Consider the following 26,345-nt stretch of genomic DNA (forward strand, 5'->3'; position numbering starts at 1 on the left):
CGACATTACCCAGAACTGGGCATCCCTCGGTGATGAGCGCACCAGAACATTGGTGCTGGAGGAAGCAGAGCGACATTACTCAGAAATGGGTGTCTCTCAGTGATGAGTGTACCAGAACATTGGTGCTGGAGGCGGCAGAGCGACATTACCCAGAACTAGGCATCCCTCGGAGATGAGCGCACCATAACATTGATGCAGGAGGAGGCAGGAGGTGACATTACCCAGAACTGGGCATCCCTCGGTGATGAGCACACCAGAACATTGGTGCTGGAGGAAGCAGAGCGACATTAGTCAGAAATGGGTGTCCCTCAGTGATGAGTGCACCAGAACAATGGTGCTAGAGGCGGCAGAGCAAGTCATTGGTCGCTAGGAGACGGCTGAACTCTTACAAACCAATCAGTTGGCTACTTTCATTTTCCTACAAATGATAACTGGGATTCGATTGGCTGAAGTAATGATGCAGCTTGGGATGCTAGGAGTTGTAGTCCCCTGCAGGCAGGCTCTCGCGTGGACGCCTTCGAACCCAGTCACATGTCAAGTCACAATAACTTGTAGCTCCTCTCCCTCCGGGCATACCCCGCCCCGCATAGTAATTGAGTCGCTGTCTTTGCAAAACCACGAGCTCTGTCCGTACTTTGTTCCGCCCCCTATTCGTGACGTCACTTCCTGCCAGTCACATGACGGCACCGGAGCTCGAGAACCGGTGTACTGGGCGGATGGATCCGAGGGAGGTGAAAGACCGGATCCTAGAGAACATCAACCTGTCCGTGAAGAAGGTGCGGACCCCGGTGTGATTATATGTGCCCCCATTATATACTGTACATTATACCCAGTGCCCCCTATACACTGTACACTCCTATACACTATACCCTCTGCCCCTTATACACTGTACATTATACCCAGTGCCCCCCTATACACTATACATTATACACTGTGTGCCCCTATTATACACTGTACATTATACCCTGTGCCCCTTATACACTTTACATTATACCTTGTGCCCCACTATACACTGTACATTATACCCAGTGCCCCCTATACACTGTACACTCCTATACACTATACCCTCTGCCCCTTATACACTGTACATTATACCCAGTGCCCCCCTATACACTATACATTATACACTGTGTGCCCCTATTATACACTGTACATTATACCCTGTGCCCCTTATACACTTTACATTATACCTTGTGCCCCACTATACACTGTACATTATACCCAGTGCCCCCTATACACTGTACACTATACACTGTGCCCCACTATACGCTGTACATTATACCCAGTGCCCCCCTATACACTGTACACTCCTATACACTATACATTGTACCCTGTGCCCCACTATACACTGTACATTATACCCAGTGCCCACTGTACACTATACACTGTGCCCCACTATACGCTGTACATTATACCCAGTGCCCCCCTATACACTGTACACTCCTATACACTATACATTGTACCCTGTGCCCCACTATATGCTGTACATTATACCCTGTGCCCCTTATACACTGTACACTCCTATACATTGTACCCTGTGCCCAACTATTTGCTGTACATTATACCCTGTGCCCCTTATACACTGTACATTATACCCAGTGCCCCCTATACACTATACATTGTGTGCCCCTATTATACACTGTACATTATACCCAGTGCCCCTATACACTGTACACTCCTATACACTATACATTGTACCCTGTGCCCCACTATATGCTGTACATTATACCCTGTGCCCCTTATACACTGTACACTCCTATACACTATACATTGTACCCTGTGCCCAACTATATGCTGTACATTATACCCTGTGCCCCTTATACACTGTACATTATACCCAGTGCCCCCCTATACACTATACATTATACATTGTGTGCCCCTATTATACACTGTACATTATGCCCTGTGCCCCTTATACACTTTACATTATACCTTGTGCCCCAGTATACACTGTACATTATACCCTGTGCCCCCTATACACTGTACATTATACCCTGTGCCCCACTATACGCTGTACATTATACCCAGTGCCCCCCTATACGCTGTACATTATTCACTGTGCGCCCCTATACATTATACCCTGTGCCCCATTATACACTGTACATTATACCCTGTGCCCCCTATACACTGTACACTATACACTGTGCCCCACTGTACGCTGTACATTATACCCAGTGCCCCCCTATACACTGTACATTATTCACTGTGCGCCCCTATACACTGTACATTATACCCTGTGCCCCCACTATACACTGTACATTATACCCTGTGCCCCCACTATACGCTGTACATTATACCCTGTGCCCCCACTATACGCTGTACATTATACCCTGTGCCCCACTATACGCTGTACGTTATATCCTGTGCCCCACTGTACATTATACCCTGTGCCCCACTATACACTGTGCCCCACTGTACGCTGTACATTATACCTTGTGCCCCCTTATACACTGTACATTATACCTTGTGCCCCCTTATACACTGTACATTATACCCTGTGCCCCTATACGCTGTACATTGTACACTGTGCCCCGCTATACGCTGTACATTGTACACTGCCCCGCTATACGCTGTACATTGTACACTGTGCCCCGCTATACGCTGTACATTGTACACTGTGCCCCGCTATACGCTGTACATTGTACACTGTGCCCCGCTATACGCTGTACATTGTACACTGTGCCCCGCTATACGCTGTACATTGTACACTGTGCCCCGCTATACGCTGTACATTGTACACTGTGCCCCGCTATACGCTGTACATTGTACACTGTGCCCCGCTATACGCTGTACATTGTACACTGTGCCCCGCTATACGCTGTACATTGTACACTGTGCCCCGCTATACGCTGTACATTGTACACTGTGCCCCGCTATACGCTGTACATTGTACACTGTGCCCCGCTATACGCTGTACATTGTACACTGTGCCCCGCTATACGCTGTACATTGTACACTGTGCCCCGCTATACGCTGTACATTGTACACTGTGCCCCGCTATACGCTGTACATTGTACACTGTGCCCCGCTATACGCTGTACATTGTACACTGTGCCCCGCTATACGCTGTACATTGTACACTGTGCCCCGCTATACGCTGTACATTGTACACTGTGCCCCGCTATACGCTGTACATTGTACACTGTGCCCCGCTATACGCTGTACATTGTACACTGTGCCCCGCTATACGCTGTACATTGTACACTGTGCCCCGCTATACGCTGTACATTGTACACTGTGCCCCGCTATACGCTGTACATTGTACACTGTGCCCCGCTATACGCTGTACATTGTACACTGTGCCCCGCTATACGCTGTACATTGTACACTGTGCCCCGCTATACGCTGTACATTGTACACTGTGCCCCGCTATACGCTGTACATTGTACACTGTGCCCCGCTATACGCTGCACATTGTACACTGTGCCCCGCTATACGCTGCACATTGTACACTGTGCCCCGCTATACGCTGCACATTGTACACTGTGCCCCGCTATACGCTGCACATTGTACACTGTGCCCCGCTATACGCTGCACATTTTACACTCTGCCCCGTTATACGCTGTACATTATACCCTGTGCCCCACTGTACATTATACCCTGTGGGTAACAGGCCCACTGTGACTCCCTTATTTCGGTGCGTTGCTTACAACGGGGCCGGCTGTGATCCCCAGTGTGATGCTTAATATCAGGATCTGGCTGTTCTCCTTGTTATGTTACTGATAACGGGGGCCGGCTGTGATCCCCGATGCGTTGCTGATAACGGGGCCCAGCTGTGATCCCCGGTGCGTTGCTGATAACGGGCCAGCTGTTCTCATTATGTTGCTAATAACAGGGACCAGCTGTAAACCTCGGTGTGTTGCTGATAACGGGGGCCGGCTGTGATTACCGATGTGATGCTTAATAACTGGGTCTGGCTGTTCTCCTTGTTTGCTACTGATACCGGGGGCTGGCTGTTATCCCCGGTGTGTTGCTGATAACGGGCCAGCTGTTCTCCTCGTTATGTTGCTGATAACGGCGATCGGCTGTAAACCTCGGTGTGTTGCTGATAACGGGGTCCGGCTTTGATCCCCGATGTGTTGCTGATAACGGGGGATGTCTGTGATCCCCAATGTGTTGCTGATAATGGGGGCCGGCTGTGATCCCCGGTGCTTTGGTGATAACAGGGCCGCCGGCTGTGATCCCCGGTGTGTTGCTGATAACGGGGACCAGCTGTTCTCGTTACGTTGCTGATAATAGAGACCGGCTGTAAACCTCAGTGTTATGCTGATAACGGTGGCAGGCTGTGATCCTCATTGCGTTGCTGATAATGGGGGGCCTGCTGTGATCCCCGGTGTGGTGTTGATAACGGGGGTCAGCTGTGATCCCCATTGCGTTGCTTAATAAAGGGAGCCGGTTGTTCTCCTCTATACTTTGCTGATAATAGGGTCCGCTGTGATCCTCATTGCGTTACCGATAGCGGGGGGCCGGCTGTGATCCCTGGTGCGTTGCTGATAGCGGGGTCCGGCTGTGATCCCTCGGTGTGATGCTTAATAACGGGGTCGGCTGTAATCCTCGATGCGTTACTCATAATGGGGGCCGGCTATAATCCTTGGTGCGTTGCTGATAATGGGGGGCCGGCTGTAATACTTGGTGCGTTGCTGATGACGGGGGCTGGCTGTGATCCCCGTTGCGTTGCTTAATAAAGGGAGCCAGTTGTTCTCCTCATTACGATGCTGATAATAGGGGCCGGCTCTGATCCTCATTGCGTTGCTGTTAACGAGGGCCTGCTGTGATCCCCAGTGTGTTGCTGATAACGGGGGTCAGCTGTGATCCCCATTGCGTTGCTTAATAAAGGGGGCTGGTTGTTCTCTTTACGTTGCTGATAATAGGGTCCCGCTGTGATCCTCATTGCGTTGCTGATAGCGGGGGCCGGCTATGATCCTCGGTGTGATGCTTAATAATGGGGATCGGCTGTAATCCTCGATGCGTTACTGATAACAGGAGTCGGCTGTGATCCTCGGTGCATTGCTGATAACGGGGGCCGGCTGTTCTCCTCATGTTGTTGATGGAGGGGGCCGGCTATAATCCTTGGTGCGTTGCTGATAATGGGGGGCCGGCTGTAATCCTTGGTGCCTTGCTAATAACGGGGGCCGGCTATAATCCTTGGTGTGTAGCTGACAACAGGGGCCAGCTGTGACCCTCAGTGCGTTGCTGATAACGGTGGCTGGCTATAATCCTCGGTGCGTTGCTAATAACGGGAGCCGACTGTAATCCTCGGTGCATTACTGATAACGGGAGCCGACTGTAATCCTCGGTGCATTACTGATAACGGGAGCCGACTGTAATCCTCGGTGCATTACTGATAACGGGAGCCGAATGTAATTCTCGGTGCATTACTGATAATGGGGGCCGACTGTGATCCTCGGTGTGATGCTTAATAACGGGGTCTGGCTGTTCTCCTTGTTATGTTGCTGATAACGGGAGTCGGCTGTGATCCCTGGTGCGTTGCTGATAACGGGGGCCGGCTGTGATCCCCGGTGTGTTGCTGATAGCCGGGGCTGGCTGTGATCCTCGGTGTGATGCTTAATAATGGGGTCTGGCTGTTCTACTTGTTATGTTGCTGTTAACGGGGCCAGCTGTGATCCCCGGTGCGTTGCTGATAACGGGAGCTGGCTGTGATCGCCGGTGCGTTGCTGATAACGGGGACCAGCTGTGATCCCCGGGCTGCTGATAGCGGGGGGGCCGGCTGTGATCTCCGGTGCGTTGCTGTTAACGGGGCCCGGCTGTGAAATCCGGTGCGTTGCTGTTAACGGGGCCCGGCTGTGAAATCCGGTGCGTTGCTGTTAACGGGGCCCGGCTGTGAAATCCGGTGCGTTGCTGTTAACGGGGCCCGGCTTTGAAATCTGGTGCGTTGCCGATAACCGGGGCCCGGCTGTGATCCCCGGTGCGTTGCCGATAACCGGGGCCCGGCTGTGATCCCCGGTGCGTTGCCGATAACCGGGGCCCGGCTGTGATCCCCGGTGCGTTGCCGATAACCGGGGCCCGGCTGTGATCCCCGGTGCGTTGCCGATAACCGGGGCCCGGCTGTGAATCCTCGGTGCGTTGGGGGGGTTGGCTGTAGTATTTCTGGGCACTGCCGTCAGTGTATCTTCTGGGATCTGCTGCTGGTCGTCCTGCACTGCAGTGCCATCCAGTGATCAGTCTCCTCACATGTTTCTCAGCCTTGCCCCTTACATTAGGTTTGTGCTGGGGGAGCAGTTGTCACATGATCTGTAGGAGAAGACCCTATGACCTGCAGTCCCTCACGGTGCCAGCCATGTTAGGCTCGTGATGTTGAGAATGCTGAGACTTGTGGTCCTGGAGGTGGATTGCAGACGTTATAAATCAGCCCACCTCAAAGACTGGCTACCTATGGGGGGATGGCGCAGAGACGTGATGGCCATCATTCGTTCAACCAGATGGACTGACGCCAAACACTGACATGTCCATTCATCCACTGAAGCAGCGCTGCCTAGTGGCCGGGTATGGGACTGTCATCTGTGGTGGGGCATGCTTACATTTGTAGCAGAACAGGTTTCTAAAATGTCATGTGACCGGCTTATGTTTCTTGGGCGATGGCCTGTGAATGTAAAGAATCCCGACCATCCGGAAATACAGTCTAGGCATAGCAAGCATTAAACCTAGAGAGGTTATGAATGAGCTGTCCGCCCCTCGTATAACGCTCCAGCACTTACACCATGGATATTGAAAGTCTACACTCCCCTTTTAGTGTCGCCATAAACTGAAATCTTTGAGAGGAAAATAAAAATGACAAAATTACAGTAATGTGTTTGCATAAGGGTGCACACCCTGCTATATAATGGTGGTAGTGCTCAGTATCAGCCGATCACATCCCCCCCCAAGTTACTCAGTGGTCGGTGATCAGCCGCCGTCATGTTCAGTGACTGTGATTAACAACAGAGAAAGTGTCGCTATTCCAGGAGGATTTTCTTGACATTTCCTGTTATGTAAACAGCTAACAACACAGCAAAGGATCTCAGTGTGGAAAGTTGTCAGGAGAAGGAACAAGAACAATTCCAGGAATCAGATCTACCACGGACACTGAAGGCGTCACAAGAAGGGTCCGAGATCTGACAGAGCTGGACGTCCCTCAGTGATGAGATCACCAGAACATTGGTGCTGGAGGAGGCAGAGCGACAGTACCCAGAACTGAGCGTCCCTCGGTGATGAGCACACCAGAACATTGGTGCTGGAGGAAGTAGAGCGACATTACCCAGAACTGGGCGTTACTCGGTGATGAGCGCACCAGGACATTAGTGCTGCAGGCAGCAGGAGGTGACATTACCCAGAACTGCATATCCCTCAGTGATGAGTGCACCAGAACATTGGTGTTGGAGGCAGCAGGAGGCGACCACTACATTAGAGGAGCTGCATGAGCTTCTGACCAGTCCTGGTTGTGTCCTGCATGTGACCACAATCCCCTGTATCCCTCATATCTCCAGCCTGTGGGGTCGGGTGGAGACAGAGTCTTTTCTCACTAAACCTATGGGCCGGTGATGTTCTGCCAGAACCGCTATAACGTCAGCCAGAAGCAGAAACGTGATCTGTCTGATGAGCTTGCTGGGTAACTGCGGCCATAATTCCACAAGGCACAAAGCCGGCACCGGTCATCACCAGAAGACTTCCACAGTCAGGCATGGTGGGGGCAGCATTGGGCTCTGGGCCTTTAACCAAGGGGGGAGGGGATTATGGACACAACAAATATCAGACAATTTCCCATCAGAATATTCTGGCCTCAACTAAAAGCTGAAGATGAGGAAGAATGTCACCTCCGACCAGACAACGACCCTGAGCGACCTCCAAATCACCAGGAGAAGATGGAAGTTCTGCAGCAGCCGAACCTAAGGGGCAACCTGTGGTGACCTGAAGAGGGCGCTGTAGATATGAGATGCCCCCGCACTCTGACATGTGGAGCCGGCAAAGGTCATTAGTCCTAGATGAGCCACGCTGAGAGACCCCGACCGAAAACCACTGAACTCTGCCAGAAACTGACAGGGACGATACTTTCTGGTGATTGCTCGTCTTGTGACATCGAGGGGTTACATGTTCCTCTTTTTTCTTGTGTAATATATATGTGCTGTAATGGCTGCTTCTGTTATAAATCCAGAAATGGGGGGAACATTAATTAGGATCTAGTCATGTGAGGATATGGCTGCAGCACAGATAAATGGCGCTTGAGTACTTTGAGAGTTATATAGAACGTAAGCAGTGGCTCCCATCAGCACAGAGGGGTTCAGGAGTGCACTGGGCTGCTACCCCTTGTGTGCACTAACTCGTTTTCTTGTCCCCAGTTACAGAGTTACTTTGCTGCATGTGAGGATGAGACCCCCGCAATACGCAACCATGATCGCGTCCTGCAGAGGCTGTGTGAGCACCTGGACCACGCTCTGCTCTATGGGTAAGTGGGGTCCGGGGCTCTGATGTGTGTGGACTCAGTGGTCGCAGCAATGTCCGTGATGGATCATCTCTCCCCCACCAAGGCTGCAGGACATCTCCTCCGGGTACTGGGTGCTCGTCGTCCACTTCACCCGCAGAGAAGCCGTGAAGCAGATTGAGGATCAGCAGCATGTGGCGACGCTACTTGGCCGCAGTGAGTACTGGTGATCTGTAACTGCCTGTGATGGGCCGCTGTGGGCGCGTAACCTCCACTGTCCCCTGCAGGCCGTGCCTGGCTGTACCTGGCGCTCAACGAGAATTCCCTGGAGAGCTACCTGAGGTTATTCCAGGAGAACCAGAGTCTCCTAGAGAAATACTACTACAAGTAAGCAGAGTCCCCTTCTCCTACACTAAACACGCCTCCGTCCAGTGTCTGCCGCTGCGCCTTGCCTCCTCCGGGCTCCCCCAGTGTCTGCTGCCTCGCCTCCTCCGGGCTCCCCCCAGTGTCTGCCGCCGCGCCTCGCCTCCTCCGGGCTCCCCCAGTGTCTGCCGCCTCGCCTCCTCCGGGCTCCCCCAGTGTCTGCCGCCTCGCCTCCTCCGGGCTCCCCCAGTGTCTGCCGCCGCGCCTCGCCTCCTCCGGGCTCCCCCAGTGTCTGCCGCCGCGCCTCGCCTCCTCCGGGCTCCCCCAGTGTCTGCCGCCGCGCCTCCTCCGGGCTCCCCCAGTGTCTGCCGCCGCGCCTCGCCTCCTCCCTCTCTTGCAGCGCCTCGCCTCTGCCTCTTCAGTGCTGTGTTGCTGTGTTCTAGGAACGCCTTGGTTTGCAGCCATGATCATCTCACCCTGTTCCTTACCCTCGTGTCCGGCCTGGAGTTCATTAGATTTGAGCTTGAGCTGGTGAGTAGTGGCTGAGTGGAGATCTGCAGGAATTGTTGATGGGGTGCATGCACCGCTAATACTGAACATCGGGGGAAAATGTTTGGGGGGATAAGGGAGGTGAGCGGCGTCCGAAACTGAGCAACACAAAGACCAGCTGAGGTCAGAGAAGAGAATGTCATCAGTAGTGCAGCCTCAGGGCCTGAGACGGGGAATCGTCAGCAAGGGAAAAATGGAATTTACCTGTATCCACAGTGGAAATCTCCAAGTAAATACTTGTAATGTATGTACACAGTTATTGTACCGGCAGAATAGTGAGTGCAGCTCTGGAATATAATACAGGATGTAACTCGGGATCAGTAATGTAATGTATGTACACAGTGACTGCACCAGCAGAATAGTAAGTGCAGCTCTGGAGTATAATACAGGATATGACTCGGGATCAGTAATATATGTACACACTGTGTTCCAAATTATTATGCAAAAAATATTTCCTCATATTTTCTCTAAATTACCTATATGAATTGTAGTCAGTTATTTTCCAGTCATCTAATATTCTAGTATAATTGCAATGTTTTTGAACAAACTGCCTATGAAAACAGTATATTTTTAAAAATAAGAAACACTCAAAATGCATGTTCCAAATTATTATGCACAGTAGAGTTTTCAACCTTTTTATTTTGAACAAAAAAATGGTCAATTGTGAAATTATAAGCATTATCAGCTTATTACAAAATGAAATCAAACAGTTTTCAAGTCAAAACTTTCTTCTAGGTGATGTTACTTTTGCACATAGGACCCCTTGTTCGAAAGAAGCTTCTGAACTCTCTTGTCCATTGAATTTGTCAGTTTTTGGATGGTTTGTGCTTCAATTGTTTTGCATGTGGACAGAATACCCTCCCAGAGCTGTTGCTTAGATGTGAACTGCCTCCCGCCATCATAGACACTCCTTTTGATGATGCTCCAGAGGTTCTCAATGGGGTTGAGGTCAGGGGAAGATGGTGGCCACACCATAAGTTTGTCCTCTTTTATGCCCATAGCAGCCAGAGATGCAGATGTGTTATTTGCAGCATGAGACGGTGCATTATCATGCATGAAAATGATCTTGCTGTGGAAAGCACGGTTCTTCCTCTTGAACCATGGCAGGAAGTGCTGTTTTAGAAACTCCACATAGATTATGGAGTTCATCTTTACCCCTTCAGGGATCCTAAAGGGGCCGACAATCTCTCTCCCCATGATTCCAGGCCAAAACATTACTCCACCTCCTCCTTGTTGGCGCCTTAGCCATGTTTTCATGGGGTGTCCATCAACCAGCCATCCTCCACTCCATCCATCTGGACCATCGAGCGTTGCACGGCACTCATCGGTGAACAAAACAGTTTGGAAGTCAGTCTTTATGTATCGTTTGGCCCACTGGAGCCGTTTCTGCTTGTGTGCAGTGGATAGAGGTGGTCGACAGGATGGCTTACGCATAGCTGCAAACCTCTGAAGGACCCTGCATCTTGTTGGTCGGGGGACGTTGGAGGCACCAGCAGCTTCAAAAACATGTCTGCTGCTATGACAAGGCATTTATGCAGCTGCTCTTTTAACCTGACGGAATTGCCTGTTGGAAAGAGTCCTCAATTTTTCCTTATCAGCTACATCTTGATTGTGCGATGATCACGATGAAGTGTCTTGGCAATGTTGATTGTAGTCATGCCTTGACCTAAATACTCCACAATTTGTTGCTTCTCAGCAGCCGACACATCCTTTTTCTTTCCCAAATGTAGGTTGCTTATTAATGTGGAAAAGCCTTCTTAAGTAGTCTTGCCTTTATTTGGACACACCTGCCAAACTAATTTGCACAGGTATCTGCAATTGCTTTCAGTGATATAAAGAACCCTGACACACATCACCATCAATGAGTTTAAATGACAAGCAAAAAAATTCTAACCTTATCACTCCTAAACTCTTTTTGCATAATAATTTGGAACACAGTTTACAGTGATTGCACCAGCATAATAGTGAGTGCAGCTCTGGAGTATAATATAGGATGTCAGGATCACTACATGATCAGTAATGTATGTACACATCACCATCAATGAGTTTAAATGACAAGCAAAAAAATTCTAACTTTATCACTCCTTAACTCTTTTTGCATAATAATTTGGAACACAGTTTACAGTGATTGCACCAGCATAATAGTGAGTGCAGCTCTGGAGTATAATATAGGATGTCAGGATCACTACGTGATCAGTAATGTATGTACACAGTGACTGCACCAGCAGAATAGTGAGTGCAGCCCAGGTCTGGGATATAATACAGGATGTAACTCAGGATCCGTAATGTATGTACACAGTGACTGCTCCGGCAGAATAGTGAGTGCAGCTCTGGAGTATAATAATAATACAGGATATGACTCGGGATCAGTAATATATGTTCACAGTGACTGCACCAGCAGAATAGTGAGTGCAGCTGTGGAGTATAATACAGGATATGACTCGGGAACAGTAATGTAATGTTTGTACACAGTGACTATGTAAGCAGGTGCATGGATGCAGTAACGCAGGGAATGCAGAAAAAGGTCTAACACAGTGTGGTATAATTTCTAACAATAGTGAACTCCTCGCAGGGAGATAACAGTTAATAGTAGACTTATGATATAGCACAATAGTCTTATTATTAAACTTCACTTATCATGACTTCTCTGTCCTTAACCGCATGCAGTCCAAAGAGACCTGTAATACCGGCAGCGGCCGGTACAGCGTCCACAGTTGCAACTTGTCAGCAAACGGTCCAGCTTCTGGCGGCAACGGGCGGTCACCGATTTTGCCCATTGAGCATCTAGTCCATCAATTTGTAAGGCTGAGATGGGAAGTACTGTAGAAGTCTCTGCGCTGTGCGTGCTCCGCTGCACACCTGCCAAGGAGTGGGAACACACCTCAAGATCCTGGAACTGGCACTTCTCAATGTGAGCACCGCACACTGTTTGGCTGTACGCCCAACACCCTTCTTGCTGACTGACTCTCGGGGGTCCTCACGTAACCTGTCCCAGGGAGCGGCTCCGAACTTTTCCTGCGCTTCGTGCTCTCTCCTCGGTCTCACCATGCCCCCTCTCACCAGGTCATGGGTCCTGTCCGGTTCCCCATTCTTTCCCCCCGGCAACACTGGACACAGCCTCGACAGTTCCGGACCCGGCACTGCACAGGTACCCGCAGCCCGGTCTTCCTCCTTACACTCCCGCCCTCCTTTAACTCGCAATTCATTGGGCAAGAGTTTTTTCAGCAGACGTTCACATTCTTCTACTCCTTGAATAATTTGTTGCCAAATAAATTGGTTTTGTCCATAACGAGTGGGAGGTACTCCTCCAGCTGTCGTTAGCTCCGACCGGCGTTGTTCAGGTTGACTGATAGGAGGCGGGAGAATATTTTGGTCCAATAAATTTGCTGCCTCTGTTGCTTCAAGACCAGGCACTGCCCTGGGACCGGTGGACGGTGGATCGTTTAAGTCTGAGGTGGAGGCGAATGTCTCCTCCTCATCACAGTTGAGAACTGTTGAAGTGGGCTCCTTGGCGATGTTTGGCACTATCTCCTTTCTTAGGACCCTGTGACAGACAGGGCCGTACGCAGGGCTGTGGAGTCGGTAAGCCACAGTTGCGACTCCGACTCCTGGATTTTATCAGGCTCCGACTCCGGCTTAGACTCCGACTCCTTCATAAATGGCCAATTCATAACAACAAATTTACTGTTGTAAAATATTAAACATCGTGCTTATTCAGTTTCTCACCATCATATAAGTAATCAGACCACTTAGAGCAAAAACTACATTTATTAGAATACAATTAGAATATAGCAAATAACTTTATAAACTTTTATAAACTGTAAGTAAATATGCAATAAACACTTTTATGCAGTTAATAAGAAGAAATCTATAAATTTGTCCTCAGAAAAAGTATTGCCTCTGTCAGATCCTCCTTCATGGATGCCCTCAAATCTGATCTAATTATTTTGAGAGCAGAGTACAACCTCTCTACACTAACTTGTGTTGGTGGCAAAGCAGTAACCACTCGGGCAACATCTCTGACAATGTCAGGATACAGAGGAATCGCTTGTTGCACTGTTATTTTTGATGAACGGTCAAATTTCTCAATTTCTTTTAGTGCACATGAAAAATTCTGCTGAAATGTACTGGCTGTGTTCCTTGATGGGGATGACTCTTCTTCTATGCGGGAACGCTTTGCACGGTCCTTGTGATCCAAATATTTTTCAAAATTAAATTCTTTATCAGTTGATGAAGAGGGTGAAGATGTGGCAGGACGACCAAATTCTTCTTGTTCCTCCTGACTGTTCTGCAACCCTTTCATCCTTACTGCTATTTCAAACAGAGCTTCTTTTCCTTTACTTAGCTGTTGATCATCTAGAAGAATCTGATGCATTGGGTCTACATAAACAGCTGCCTAAAGAATGTTATTTTGTAATAGTAGCTCCTCTCTCCGTTTCATTGATGTAGCAATGCCACTTGCAATTAACCCTCCTCTTTGGGACAGGCGAAACATCAGGTTCTTCCACTCCTTTAAGAAAATACCTGGAGTTAAGTCCTCTGCTTGTAATTTTTTAGTCACTGTAAATGGGTGCTCTAGCAATTTTTCCGGCTCAGTCACCTGATTCCACTGACTTTCATTTAGCGTCAGTTGAGGGTTAGCCATGTCTACAAGAAAGGTTTTCAGTTCAACCAAGCGCTGAATCATTAAGTAAGTACTGCCCCATCGTGTGGCTTGATCAATAATTGCCCCTTTTCCAGCACGTCTCTTCAAAATTGAGTCATCTTTAGGGGTTCTGGCAACAGTAGCCAATTTTCTCACCTTGCCAATCAGTGCAGCAGCATGTCCTTCTTGCAGACTGTCTCTTATAGCCAGCTGTAGCGTATGCACAACACAGCGCATGTGATGAATGAAAGAACATATTGACACAGTTTCAACAAGATCATCTAAACTATCATGTTGCTGTTCATCTGAAGCAACTTCAGTTTGCTCCTCAGTTACAATACTGTGTTCCTCTATTTCAAACATTTCTGTGTCTGTGGACCCAGAATGTTCTTCTAGCTGCTGGTCACCATCATTACTCTCATTCATTAGCTTAATAGTACTTATCATATTTGAAGCATTGTCAGTTACGACAGAAAGAACTTGCTCTTTTTTAAGTTCATAGTCTTGCAGAACCTTTTCCACCAAGACCTGGAGAAACACACTGGTGTGATGAGCTTTGGTGTCTTTTACTGCCAATGTCTTGGTAACTATTTTATTTTTGTCACAAACAAATCGGACATTGATGGCAAAATAGTTCACTCTGTGACGTGTGCAGGCATCCATTTTAAGAAACAGAAAGCGTCCCTTGAGAGTTTTTTTAAGTTCTTCCTTTTGTTTAAAAGCTTCTTCGATTACTAATTTTCTAATACTCTCTCTCTCTCTCCAGAGAAACACCAAGCTTGCGGGCCATTTCCCCATTCAGACACATAAAAGCTGGTCGTGAAAATAATGAAATAGGCACACTATCCTTTACAACAAGCTCTATGATCTGTTTTTAAATGTATCTACTGTCATTGTCACAGTAACTTTGTCACTGACAAAATATCTTGCAACTGATGGCTGCAAAGTTCTCTGCTCCTTTGTTTGGCTGGAAGAGCTGGGCACTGGTTCATTGGTTTGGATGCAGTCTTTCTCATCCACTGCTTTCAGTACTTCTGGATGAAAGCGCTGTAAATGTCTCTTTAGATTAGAAGCTCTGGTAGGAGCATTTTTATCTTTGCCTGAATATGCACTCATCTTGGCTTCACAGCATTTGTTTTCGTCTGGATCATTTGTCATACACTGACAGACATAATGTTTTCTATCTTGAGTAATGGTGAAATGTTCAAATACAGCTGATTTAATGTGATGCTTCTTTGACATTCTCAGGTTTTTAATTCTGCATTCACAATCCAAATGACAATTGTTTTTCCTAAAAACAATTGTACAAAATTATTGCCAGGTCGTACAACTGATATAGTGGTCAGTAATACTGTTATTATTCCTCATGTACTCACAGTTAACTGATGCAAAGTTTGTTGAAAGGATAATACTTCTTACAGTCTTCCTCTTCTGAGTAGCAGGCAGCTGTGAGATGCTTGGAAGACGCACACCTAGTATGATCTAGTCTAGAGGAGGAGCTTTACTACTAAGAATTTGCAACACATTTTCACTTTCAGTTTCATACATTGTAAGTAGGGGGGTTGGGGCAGCATGAGGTTAACCAAGTATAAGATTAGATAAAGGGCAGTGGAGAACAGTGACACACAAGAAGTAAAGGCCCTTTTACATTTAGCGATGCATCAGCGATCCGACGAGCGATCCGACGCGGTCAGGATCGCTGGTGCATCGCTAAATGATCGCTAGTGAGCTTTCATACAGAAAGACCTCACAGCGATTCAGCAGCGACGCAGCGCACGATACTCACCTTTCACACACAGCGATCCAGACGTCCTCCCGCCCGCGTCCAGCGTCGCTTGTCGTCACAGCAGGAAGTCTCACCAGGAAGCGCCCGACGAGAAATGGAGCCGGACATTCTCGCGCGATCAGCGATGGACAGCGGTCCATGGGAGCCGGTCGTTGGTAAGTATCACACATAGCGATATCGCTAGCAATATCGCTATAACGTCACAAAACCGGTGACGTTTTAGCGATATTGCTAGCGATATCGCTTAGTGTAAAACCCCCTTAAGAAATGTCTCTATCTCCAGCAGAACTGCTTATCACTGTTGTTCATAGTTTGATAGAACCTATATATTTGAGTAACAGTTATAAAATTCATATGAAAGTTCAATTATGAAATATTAATACCTTTTTTTTAAAGCTGGAGTCGGTACATTTCTACCGACTCCGACTCCAACCAAAACTAACTCCGACTCCACGACTCCGACTCCACAGCCCTGCCGGTAGCATACTGCGATGAACTATTCGGGTAGGTGCTCTTTCATCCTGTTTGGGTTGAAATTCATACACCGGCCCGTCAGGACCGACTCGGCGTTTCACTCGATGCGGGGTCTTCTCCCATCAATGAATCAGCTTTCCCCGAGGCCGCTTGTCCTGAATCAACACCCGATCTCCTGCCCTTAGAGCTGTCCCTCGCATAGGCGTTGTGTCTTGGTGCTGGAGTTCTCGGAACTTCATCTGTACCAGGCGACGAAGAGTCTGTAGTCGATGTTCTTGGACCCAGGAAGACACCCCCGTCCACGGGTAGTCTTCTTCTGGATCCAGCTTTAGCTTTGTGATCTCTCGTCCCTTCGCCCGAACAGCAAAGTATACGGAGTGTACCCTATTGTACTGTGCACTCGATTGTTGTACACCCATACTAATTCAGCCACAAACTTAGGCCTCCGTATTTTCCGATCTTCCTCCAATGTTCAGAGCATCTGAATCAACGTTTGATTGAAACGTTTGCATGTTCCATTTCCCCTAGGATGATAGGGCGAGGTCCTCTACTTCTCAATCCGGTACAAACGTTGTAACTCAGAATGAATCCTCTTTGGGCAACCATACACCCGGATGAAGTCTTGGTAAGATGGCCTGCGCAGCTGACTCAGCAGTCTGGTCCCGGGTCAGAGTCACTACAACGAACTTGAAGTGGTTGATCATCACCAGGCAATGTTCATACCCAAGATGTAAAAAAAAGAATTAAAAATTCACTGCACACTCTTAGTGGAATATCTTTCAAAGAATGTCAAAATTTTATTGTGCATATACAATACATAGTGCTCACAATACACTGGAAAAGTAGGGGGGAAGGGAGCGATTGCGGCACAACTTGACGTTTCGACCCCACCGTTGTCTTAATCATAAGTCGCTTAATCCAGCTGTATATTAAAGACGTAAAAGAACAAGAAAAGAGAGAAATCCCTGTAGGATCCAGGGTCTATGTTCCAAATATTGTAGTAAATAAGCACAGAATATGCTATGATGAGGAGGGACATAAATATAAGGTCCACAGGACAGAAGGGTAGCCAGCGCTGCTTGACCCCTTGATATATAGCTTGTGACCCCACAGCAGGGCTCGGGAGCGCCGCTCGGACAAGCTACATATCAAGGGGTCAAGCAGCGCACTGAAGGCTTCCTTCTGGCTTTTTCCCCATTGGATAGCTCGATTCTTTGAACCAGATGCCACTCGCTTTAGTAGTTTCAGCAACGGATTGATGAGATGGATAAAATTCTTTACAAACCTTCGGTTGTTCCCCTTAAGCCCCAGAAAGGCCCGAACGTCTTTTACTGTTTTCGGGGTGGGGCATTCTTGCACCACTGCTATCTTTTCTCACGCCGGTCTCACTCCTTCAACAGATTCCCAGGTACTCAATTTGTTTGCGAAAAAGGTGGCATTTTTGGGGTTTCACTTTCAGGCTGTGCTTCTCCAGCAAACTCGACACTTGCTCCAGCCGCCGGAGATTTTCTTCAAAGGTGGCCACATAGATAATGATATCGTCAAGATAGATGAGTATTGCCTCGAAGGTCAAATCCCCGAAGCATCTTTCCATCAACCGCTGAAACGTCCCGGGTGCGTTGGTCATGGAAAAGGGCATCCTATTAAACTTAAACAATCCCATGGGCAGTATAAACACTGTCTTCGGCCAGTCGTGTTAAGCCATGGGCACCTGCCAGTACCCGCTGGCCAGATCCAGGGGCAACAAATACTTTGCTTTTCCCAAGGCAGACAAAGATTCCTCAATTCTGGGCAATCTGTAGGAGTCCCACACTGTACAAGCATTCAATCGTCTATAGTCGATGCAGAATCGCAGGATTCCGTCTTTCCTCTGAACTAGAACAATGGGAGCTGCCCACGGGCTCTGACTTTCTCTTATGACTACGCTCTACAACATGTGAGCCAGCATTTCCTTCACTTCCTTGTACTTTTGAGGCGGTATCTGTTGATATCTTTCCTGGACTGGCGCAGCATTTCCCGTGGGGATCTCGTGAGCAATAGCCTGGGTGCACCAGACGTCATCTTCATGGCGAGCGAAGACCTCTTGGTAGCGCTCTGGTACAGCTTCTACCTGTTACGGCGAGAGTCCCGTCAATTCGGCCCGCATCTGATCCAAGATTCGACGACCCTCCTTTGTTTCCAAGCTGATTCTCCGGTGTCACTGTAACAGCAAAGGTCCATGGATCTCCTTGCGTTACTGCCAGCTGTACGGCCTCCAGTTGCACCAACTCTTCCGTCATTCCTAGCACCTGGGCCACTTCACTCTTAAGGCCCCGTCACACTAAGCGACTTACCAGCGATCCCGACACCGATACCAAGGTGTCAGGATCGCTAGTAAGTCGCTATGTGATTGCTGGTGAGCTGTCACACAGACATCTTCACCAGCGATCAGCACAGCGATGCCGAGCGCCCGGCATCGCTTGCCATCGCTGTAAAAAATAGAATCAAAATAAAAAATATAGTTATTCTCACCTTCCGACGTCCCGTTCAGCCATCCTGCCTCTCTCCACGCTCCGGTCCCAGTGATCCTTTGCACGAATGACCGCGAGATGTCACGGTCTCGAGGGATAACAAAGTCTCGCAGTCATTCGTGCAAAGGATCACTGGGACCGGAGCGTGGAGAGAGGCGGGATGGCTGAACAGGACGTCGGAAGGTGAGAATAACTATTTTTTTTATTATTTTTTACACCTGATCGCTGGTCTCCCGCCTGTCACATGCAGCGATGCGTGCTGGCCAGCGGGAGACCAGCGACCAAAGAAATGTCCAGAGGTTTCTTCCAGCGATCAGCGATACCGGCAGGGGGGCCGCTCGCTGATCGCTGGCACACACAGCAATCTCGCTGGTGAGATCGCTGTTACGTCACAAAAGTTGTGACTCAGCAGCGATCTCGCTACCGAGATCGCTTAGTGAGACGGGGCCTTTAGGCGGGAGGTAAGATTATCTTCTCCCAGGTTGACACACCGCACCACGTTACCATCATGGACTATGGCTAATGTCCGAGCGACGAGGAGTTCTGGGTTACCTGATCTACCAATGTATGTGCCCTATCTGCACTTCCACCCCTTCGAGAGGCGTACAAGCTCGTAATAGCAACGTGAGTACAGTCTGACCGGGTGGTAGAATGAGTTTAGCAGCTGCAGGAACCATCACCTTTCCCAGAACTTTCCCTTCTCTTGACGTCTCTTGGGACTGGGCAGCCCATATCAGTTGCTGAAATACCTTTCTCTGTGGGGTTCGAGGACTCCAACAGTCCAGAAAGGCCCCTTGCGACTCACTGATCAGGAGAGTTCTGATTTCTTTCAGTACGTTCATCCCGAGAGTCACCGCAGGCCCGCTGCCGACATCTCCGGCGACCAACACGACTCCTTTTTGGCCCACATCCTTTCCGCACACTTTAATCTCCATCCAGACCACCCCTGTGACCGGGATGGGGGACTGGTTGGCCGCTGTCAGTCTGATCACTGGGTCCCAGTCTGGCTGCGACACTTCTGGAAAATGACATCTAAAGTACGTTTCCGGCATGGTGATCACTTGCGAACCGGTATCATTCAAGCAACGGACGACTCACCCTTTCACTTCAGCCCAGATGGTAGTGCTTATAGAAATCCAACTTTCAGGACTGTTGTCTCTCCTCCTTGGTCTCTCAGGCTCCGGGCGGTGTCCCCCAGCCACGGAACCCGCTAGTCTTAACGGCTGCTGAGGTAGGGACCGCCCACGTCTCGTACACCCGAGGGCATAGTGTCCAGCATTCTCACGCTTGAAGCAAGTCGGATTCTATTCTGCACGAGCTTGTCCCATTACCTGGCGATGTTCGACGAGCAAGTGGGACTTGGAGTCACTCCTGTCTCTGGGCGTATACTGAGCTACAGTGGGGGCTCTTCTGAGGCCGGACCATTCTTTCCACGTTTCCCGTATTTCCTTTTCTCATCTCTCTGGCCCATTCTGGTTCAGCCGCGAGTGAGGCGGGTACCTCATTGCTCCGGACCATCCTTGCCAAGGTTGCTGTCCCCTGCTCCTGCTCTCACGCGCGCTTCCGCCCCAATTTCTAGGAAGGTCATACACTGTTTGGCATGCATGCTCTCCTGCAAGGCTTGCTTAAGGCCTGTTTCACACTTCAGTTTTCTGTGTCAGTTAAAATCCGCCAAAAAGGCGGAAAGCGGATCCATTCCTAACTGATCTGAACGAATGCCACCAGATCCTTTTTTTATGACGGATCCGCCGAATGAAGAATTTTAAAGGAACCGCTGCCCGGGAAGGAGAAGAGAGAGAGAGAATTTTGTTTTCTCTGTCCGCCAGAAATGATTTCAGGGTTAAATTTCCTCCTGACTTCATTCCTCCGGGCATGCGCTGTATAAAAATGCGGATCCTGCAGTAGAAAAAACGTTACATGGTCCGTCCAGGCATCTCGGCGGACGGAAAAAAATTGACGGATCCGCAAAAAAACCGATCCAACGGCTGGCCATCCGTCAAGATCCGCCGGTAATGCAAGTCAATGGGGAAAAAAACGGATCCGCCAAAAGTATGGCAGATCCGTTTTTTTGCAAAAACGGCGGATTTTGACTGATGGTCAAAAATGGAAGTGTGAAACAGGCCTAAGCAACGCGTCCCTGAGGCCCGCCACAAACTGATCACTCAATATCCCCTCTTGCACCCACATCATCCCATTTGGCGCATTCACCTCTTGTAGCGCATTAATGTATTGAGTCACTGACTCCCCCTCTCTGATCACGGCGGAACAATTGTATCCGCAACTCCCAATATTGGTGGGATCCTCATGCATTTCTTCCAAAGTCTGCAAAACCTTGATTAGCGTGTCCCGTTCATGGGGGGTGGAGGGGCAAACATTACAGAACATTTAGCCTCACCCTCCAGGGCCATCACAGCAATCTCTGCTTGCATAGCAGGAGTCATAGGATGTATCCCCAACATGCCTTTAACACGCTCAGTCCAGTCCCACAGCATTAAATTACTCCCTGAGAATTTTGGGAGATTGCAGAACATGGCCCCCAGCAGCAAGCTGAATCTTAGGGCACTCATGACAGACTGGTCTGCTGCTTCTGTGTTCATAGACTGTATCCTGCCGACTACGCCACATGTAAGCAGATGCCCAGATGCAGTAACGCAGGGAATGCAGAACAAGGTCTAACACAGTATGGTGTAATTTCTAACAATAGTGAACTCCTCGCAGGGAGATAACAGTTTATTAACAGTAGAATTATGATATAGCACAATAGTCTTATTATTAAACTTCACTTATCGTGACTTCTCTGTCCTTAACCGCATGCAGTCCAAAGAGACCTGTAATACCGGCAGTGGCCGGCACGGCGTCTTCAGGCGCAACTTGTCAACAAACGGTCCAGCTTCGGGCGGTCACCGGTTTTGCCCATTGAGCCTCTAGTCCATCAATCTGTAACGCTGAGAGGAGACTTGCCGTAGAAGTCTCTGCCCTGTGTGTGCTCCGCTGCACTCCTTCCAAGGAGGGGGCACACACCTCACGATCCTGCATCTGGCATTCGCTTCTCAATGTGAGCACCGCACACTGTTTGGCTGAGCGCCCAACACCCTGCTCGCTCGCTGACTTTCGGGGGTCTTCACGTAACCTGTCCCAGGGAGTGGCTCCGCACTCTCTCTCTCGCTATGGAGCGCGGTACACCTCTGCTTCCTCTCTGCCGGCGGGAAACTGTACTCTCTTCTCACGCTTCCTGCTCTCTCCCTGGTCTCACCACTCCCCCTCTCACCAGATCATGGGTCCTGAACGGTTCCCCATTCTTTCCCCCCGGCAACACTGGATGCAGCCTCGACAGTTCTGGACCCGGCATTGCACAGGTACCCGCAGCCCGGTCTTCCTCCTTACAACTGCACCAGCAGAATAGCGAGTGCAGCTCTGGAGGATAATAAAGGAGGTAACGAAGGATCAGTAATGTATGTGCACAGTGACTGCACCAGCAGAATAGTGAGTGCGGCTCTGGAGTATAATACAGGATGTGACTCAGGATCAGTAATGTGTGTACACAGTGACTGCACCAGCAGAATAGTGAGTGATGATGAAAACAGACCAAAAGGAGCAACAACCAATATGAAGGGAAGCCACCCACAAACACAATCATAGTGGGAAATCAGTGAGACTCCCTAAAGGACACTCCAAATACTAATAAGAAACCAAGAGATACACACTGAAGTACAAAGTCCATAATTATAAAAATTAATGAAATTTATTATAACAATTTAAAATGACAGGAACAATAAATACATATACATATAATGCAATATAAAGATCAGGCAATAATGGCTGGGGTCAATAGTAATAAAGTTAGAGCAAATTTGCCTACAATACAGGCAACACACAGGGCTTAATAGGCTCACACCTCTAACAATAACAGTCTTAATACAAGTGTACAGACAATAATCTGAGGTGTAAAGAAATGCTCAAGCAAAGTGCTTACCCATGATAAACTGCCCAGGACCACAGACCTTGCGGCGGTCTGTGGTCCTGGGCAGTTTATCATGGGTAAGCACTTTGCTTGAGCATTTCTTTACACCTCAGATTATTGTCTGTACACTGTTATTGTTAGAGGTGTGAGCCTATTAAGCCCTTGTAGGCAAATTTGCTCTAACTTTATTACTATTGACCCCAGCCATTATTGCCTGATCTTTATATTGCATTATATGTATTTATTGTTCCTGTCATTTTAAATTGTTGTAATAAATTTCATTTTTATAATTATGGACTTTGTACTCCAGTGTGTTTCTCTTGGTTTCTTAGCAGAATAGTGAGTGCAGCTCTGGGGTATGATACAGGAGGTAACTCAGGATAAGTAATGTATGTACACAGTGACTGCACCAGCAGAATAGTGAGTGCAGCTCTGGAGTATAATACAGGATGTAACTCAGGATCAGTAATGTAATGTATGTACACAGTGACTGCACCAGCAGAATAGTGAGTGCAGCTCTGGAGAATAATACAGGATGTATCTCAGGATCAGTAATGTATGTACACAGTGACTGCACCAGCAGAATAGTGAGTGCAGCTCTGGGGTATAATACAGGATGTAACTCAGGATCAGTAATGTATGTACACAGTGACTGCACCAGTAGAATATTGAGTACAGCTCTGCATATGTATGCAGACTCTGTGAGAGACGCTTATTAATTACTATTATTGAGTTTTGTATTTCTTTTCTTTGTGGATTATAAATCTTTATTTTTTTATCCACATGTGTTGGAGAGTCGGGGGATCAACATTATTATTTTGAGGATTTTTAGGTGTCTTGTGTGCTCTGCTCTTTTCCTCGTTTCATCATGGCGGTGATCTGTACTTTCTCTTCCACAGGATGTTCCTTACCTGGACGTGGCTCCTTACATGCCAGAGTACTACAAACCCCAATATCTCCTGGACTTTGAGGACCGCCTTCCCAGCAATATTCGGGGTTCTGACAGTCTGTCTCTCAATTCCTTCAACTCCATCAACTCCACTAACCTGGAGTGGGACGACAGTGCCATTGCTCCATCCAGTGAAGGTAGGAGTGCTGCTGGAGGTCGGTGGTGTTGTGGGGTGCTGGATTATGCTCATGCCAAACATGGAGCTTGGTGCGACTCGCGGTCCATCTGCACTGGTTTCTAATCCACTCTTTTGTCCCTGGTCTCTGTAGATTATGATTTTGGAGATGCTTACCCTGCGGTGCTGTCCGTCCCCAGCACAGACTGGGAAGGTGGGGACCAGCTGCATTCTGCCCCTATTTCTGCCTCCTCATGTGGTCACTTCTCAGCCTTGTTTTCACCTTTTGTGTTCTCCTATGCCTTCATCCTTCTATTTGTGTTTTCTCATCTTCATCACATTGCCTTTCTTCACCTCTTGTTGCTTTTTCTTCCTCCTCGTCATTAACTCACACTCCTCATTATATTTCCTTCTCCTCTTCTGACTTGTCTTGTCCTCCTTCCACTGTGTTGTCCTGCTGCTTTGTGCTGTCCTATTCCGCAGCTTTATCTTGTCCTCCTCTCCCTCCACCACTTTGTATTGTCCTCCGCATCCTCCTGTGCATTATCTTGCCCTCCTCCTCTACGTTATCTTGTGCTTTTCTGCTTCTTTGTCTCATCTTCCCCTTTTTCTGCCACTCTGTTTCATCCTCCTTTTCGATCGCCGTTCTTTCTCCTCTTCTTCCACCGCTCTGTCTAGTCCTCCTCCTCTTCTACCACCGCTCTCTCATCGTCCTCCTCCTCCTCTTCTTCCGCCGCTCTGTCTCGTCCTCCTTTTTCTTCCGACGCTCTGTCTCGTCCTCCTTTTCTTCCGCCGCTTTGTCTCGTCCTCCTTTTCTTCCGCCGCTCTGTCTCGTCCTCCTTTTCTTCCGCCGCTCTGTCTCGTCCTCCTTTTCTTCTGCCGCTGTCTCGTCCTCCTTTTCTTCTGCCGCTGTCTTGTCCTCCTTTTCTTCCGCCGCTCTGTCTCGTCCTCCTTTTCTTCCGCCGCTCTGTCTCGTCCTCCTTCGCCGCTTTGTCTCATCGTCCTCCTCCACTTCTTCCGCCGCTCTGTCTCATCGTCCTTCTCCACTTCTTCCGCCGCTCTCTCGTCCTCCTCCTTTTCTTCCGTCGCTGTCTCGTCCTCCTCCTCTTCTTCCGCCGCTGTCTCGTCATCGTCCTCCTCCTCCTCTTCCGCCGCTCTGTCTCGTCCTCCTCTTCTTCCACCGCTCTCTCGTCCTCCTCTTCATCTGTCGCTCTGTCTCGTCCTCCTCCTCTTTTTCCGCCGCTCTGTCTCGTCGTCCTCCTTCTCTTGCGCCACTGTCTTGTCCTCCCCTTCCTCTGCTGCTCTGTCTTGTCCTTTTCCTCTTCTTCCGCCATTCTGTCTCGTCGTCCTCTTTTTCCGCCGCTCTGTCTCGTCGTCCTCCTCCTTCTTTTTCCGCTACTGTCTCCTCTTCTTCGCCTCACTGTCTCGTTCTCCTCCTCCTCTTCTGCCGCTCTCTCATTCTCCTCTTCTTCTGCCGCTCTCTCATTCTCCTCTTCTTCTGTCGCTCTCTCGTCCTCCTCCTCTTCCGCCACTCTGTCTTGTCCTCCTCTTTTTTTGCAGCTGTCTCGTCGTCGTCCTCTTTTTTCCGCCGCTCTGTCTCGTCGTCCTTCTTTTTCCGCTACTGTCTCCTCCCCTTCCGCCGCTCTGTCTAGTCCTCTTTCTCCACTTGTTCCACCGCCCTGTCTTGTCCTTCTCCTTCTATTCTTCCGTTGCCATTTCTCATCCTCCTCCTCTTCGCAATGTCTTCATTTCATCCACGTCTTCCCTATCACTAATCTCCAGATCAGTTCTTCATGCCGCTGTTGGTTGATACTAACGCACCTTGTTTTATTCTACGGGTCCAGATTTGATGATATTGATGATCCTCCTTGTAGATGGTTTTGGTGCTTGATTCTTTGTGACTCAGAATCCACAGACAAAAGAGGGGATGACAAAGCGATGACGGGTTTATTGCATATTACTTGGGAGCTGGTAGAGATAATGGGGTCCCTGCATGTCTGGACTGGTGGTCAGACGTGCTTTCCTGTATGCCCCCGTATATCCTCCCTCCCTCCCTTTGTCTGTCTCTCCCTCCCTTTGTCTGTCTCTCCCTCCCTTTGTCTGTCTCTCCCTCCCTTTGTCTGTCTCTCCCTCCCTTTGTCTGTCTCTCCCTCCCTTTGTCTGTCTCTCCCTCCCTTTGTCTGTCTCTCCCTCCCTTTGTCTGTCTCTCCCTCCCTTTGTCTGTCTCTCCCTCCCTTTGTCTGTCTCTCCCTCCCTTTGTCTGTCTCTCCCTCCCTTTGTCTGTCTCTCCCTCCCTTTGTCTGTCTGTCTGTCTCTCCCTCCCTTTGTCTGTCTGTCTCTCCCTCCCTTTGTCTGTCTGTCTCTCCCTCCCTCCCTTTGTCTGTCTGTCTCTCCCTCCCTCCCTTTGTCTGTCTGTCTCTCCCTCCCTCCCTTTGTCTGTCTGTCTCTCCCTCCCTCCCTTTGTCTGTCTGTCTCTCCCTCCCTTTGTCTGTCTGTCTCTCCCTCCCTCCCTTTGTCTGTCTGTCTCTCCCTCCCTCCCTTTGTCTGTCTGTCTCTCCCTCCCTTTGTCTGTCTGTC

General features: G+C 49.0%; 2 protein-coding genes across 7 annotated transcripts in view; one reads left to right on the forward strand and one right to left on the reverse strand.

The window, feature by feature from the left end:
• The first annotated feature begins 571 nt into the window (after positions 1-571).
• The window catches only part of PLEKHM2 (pleckstrin homology and RUN domain containing M2), a 38,461-nt gene continuing 12,687 nt past the window's right edge, over positions 572-26,345 (forward strand). For 2 of the 6 annotated variants that reach the window (XM_073570195.1, XM_073570200.1), the window contains exons 1-7: positions 573-776; positions 8,334-8,440; positions 8,523-8,632; positions 8,704-8,803; positions 9,223-9,310; positions 23,604-23,790; positions 23,923-23,982. In XM_073570195.1, the coding sequence (XP_073426296.1) occupies positions 678-776; positions 8,334-8,440; positions 8,523-8,632; positions 8,704-8,803; positions 9,223-9,310; positions 23,604-23,790; positions 23,923-23,982 (751 nt within the window). In that variant the 5' untranslated portion in view covers positions 573-677. Of the gene's footprint in view, positions 777-8,333; positions 8,441-8,522; positions 8,633-8,703; positions 8,804-9,222; positions 9,311-23,603; positions 23,791-23,922; positions 23,983-26,345 lie in introns of all 6 variants that reach the window. The other 4 variants (XM_073570198.1, XM_073570196.1, XM_073570201.1 and 1 more) reach the window with 4 other exon arrangements.
• LOC141085103 (uncharacterized) lies at positions 12,957-15,565 on the reverse strand. The gene is made up of 2 exons (XM_073570202.1): positions 15,350-15,565; positions 12,957-15,264 (listed from the first exon to the last, which is right to left on the reverse strand). The coding sequence occupies exon 2, from the start codon at positions 14,769-14,771 to the stop codon at positions 13,725-13,727; it is 1,047 nt and encodes a 348-aa protein (XP_073426303.1). The 5' UTR covers positions 14,772-15,264; positions 15,350-15,565; the 3' UTR covers positions 12,957-13,724.

The sequence above is a fragment of the Dendrobates tinctorius genome, unplaced genomic scaffold (assembly GCF_039654945.1).
Source record: "Dendrobates tinctorius isolate UK_male_01 unplaced genomic scaffold, ASM3965494v1 ptg000028l, whole genome shotgun sequence".
Classification (NCBI taxonomy): domain Eukaryota; kingdom Metazoa; phylum Chordata; class Amphibia; order Anura; family Dendrobatidae; genus Dendrobates; species Dendrobates tinctorius.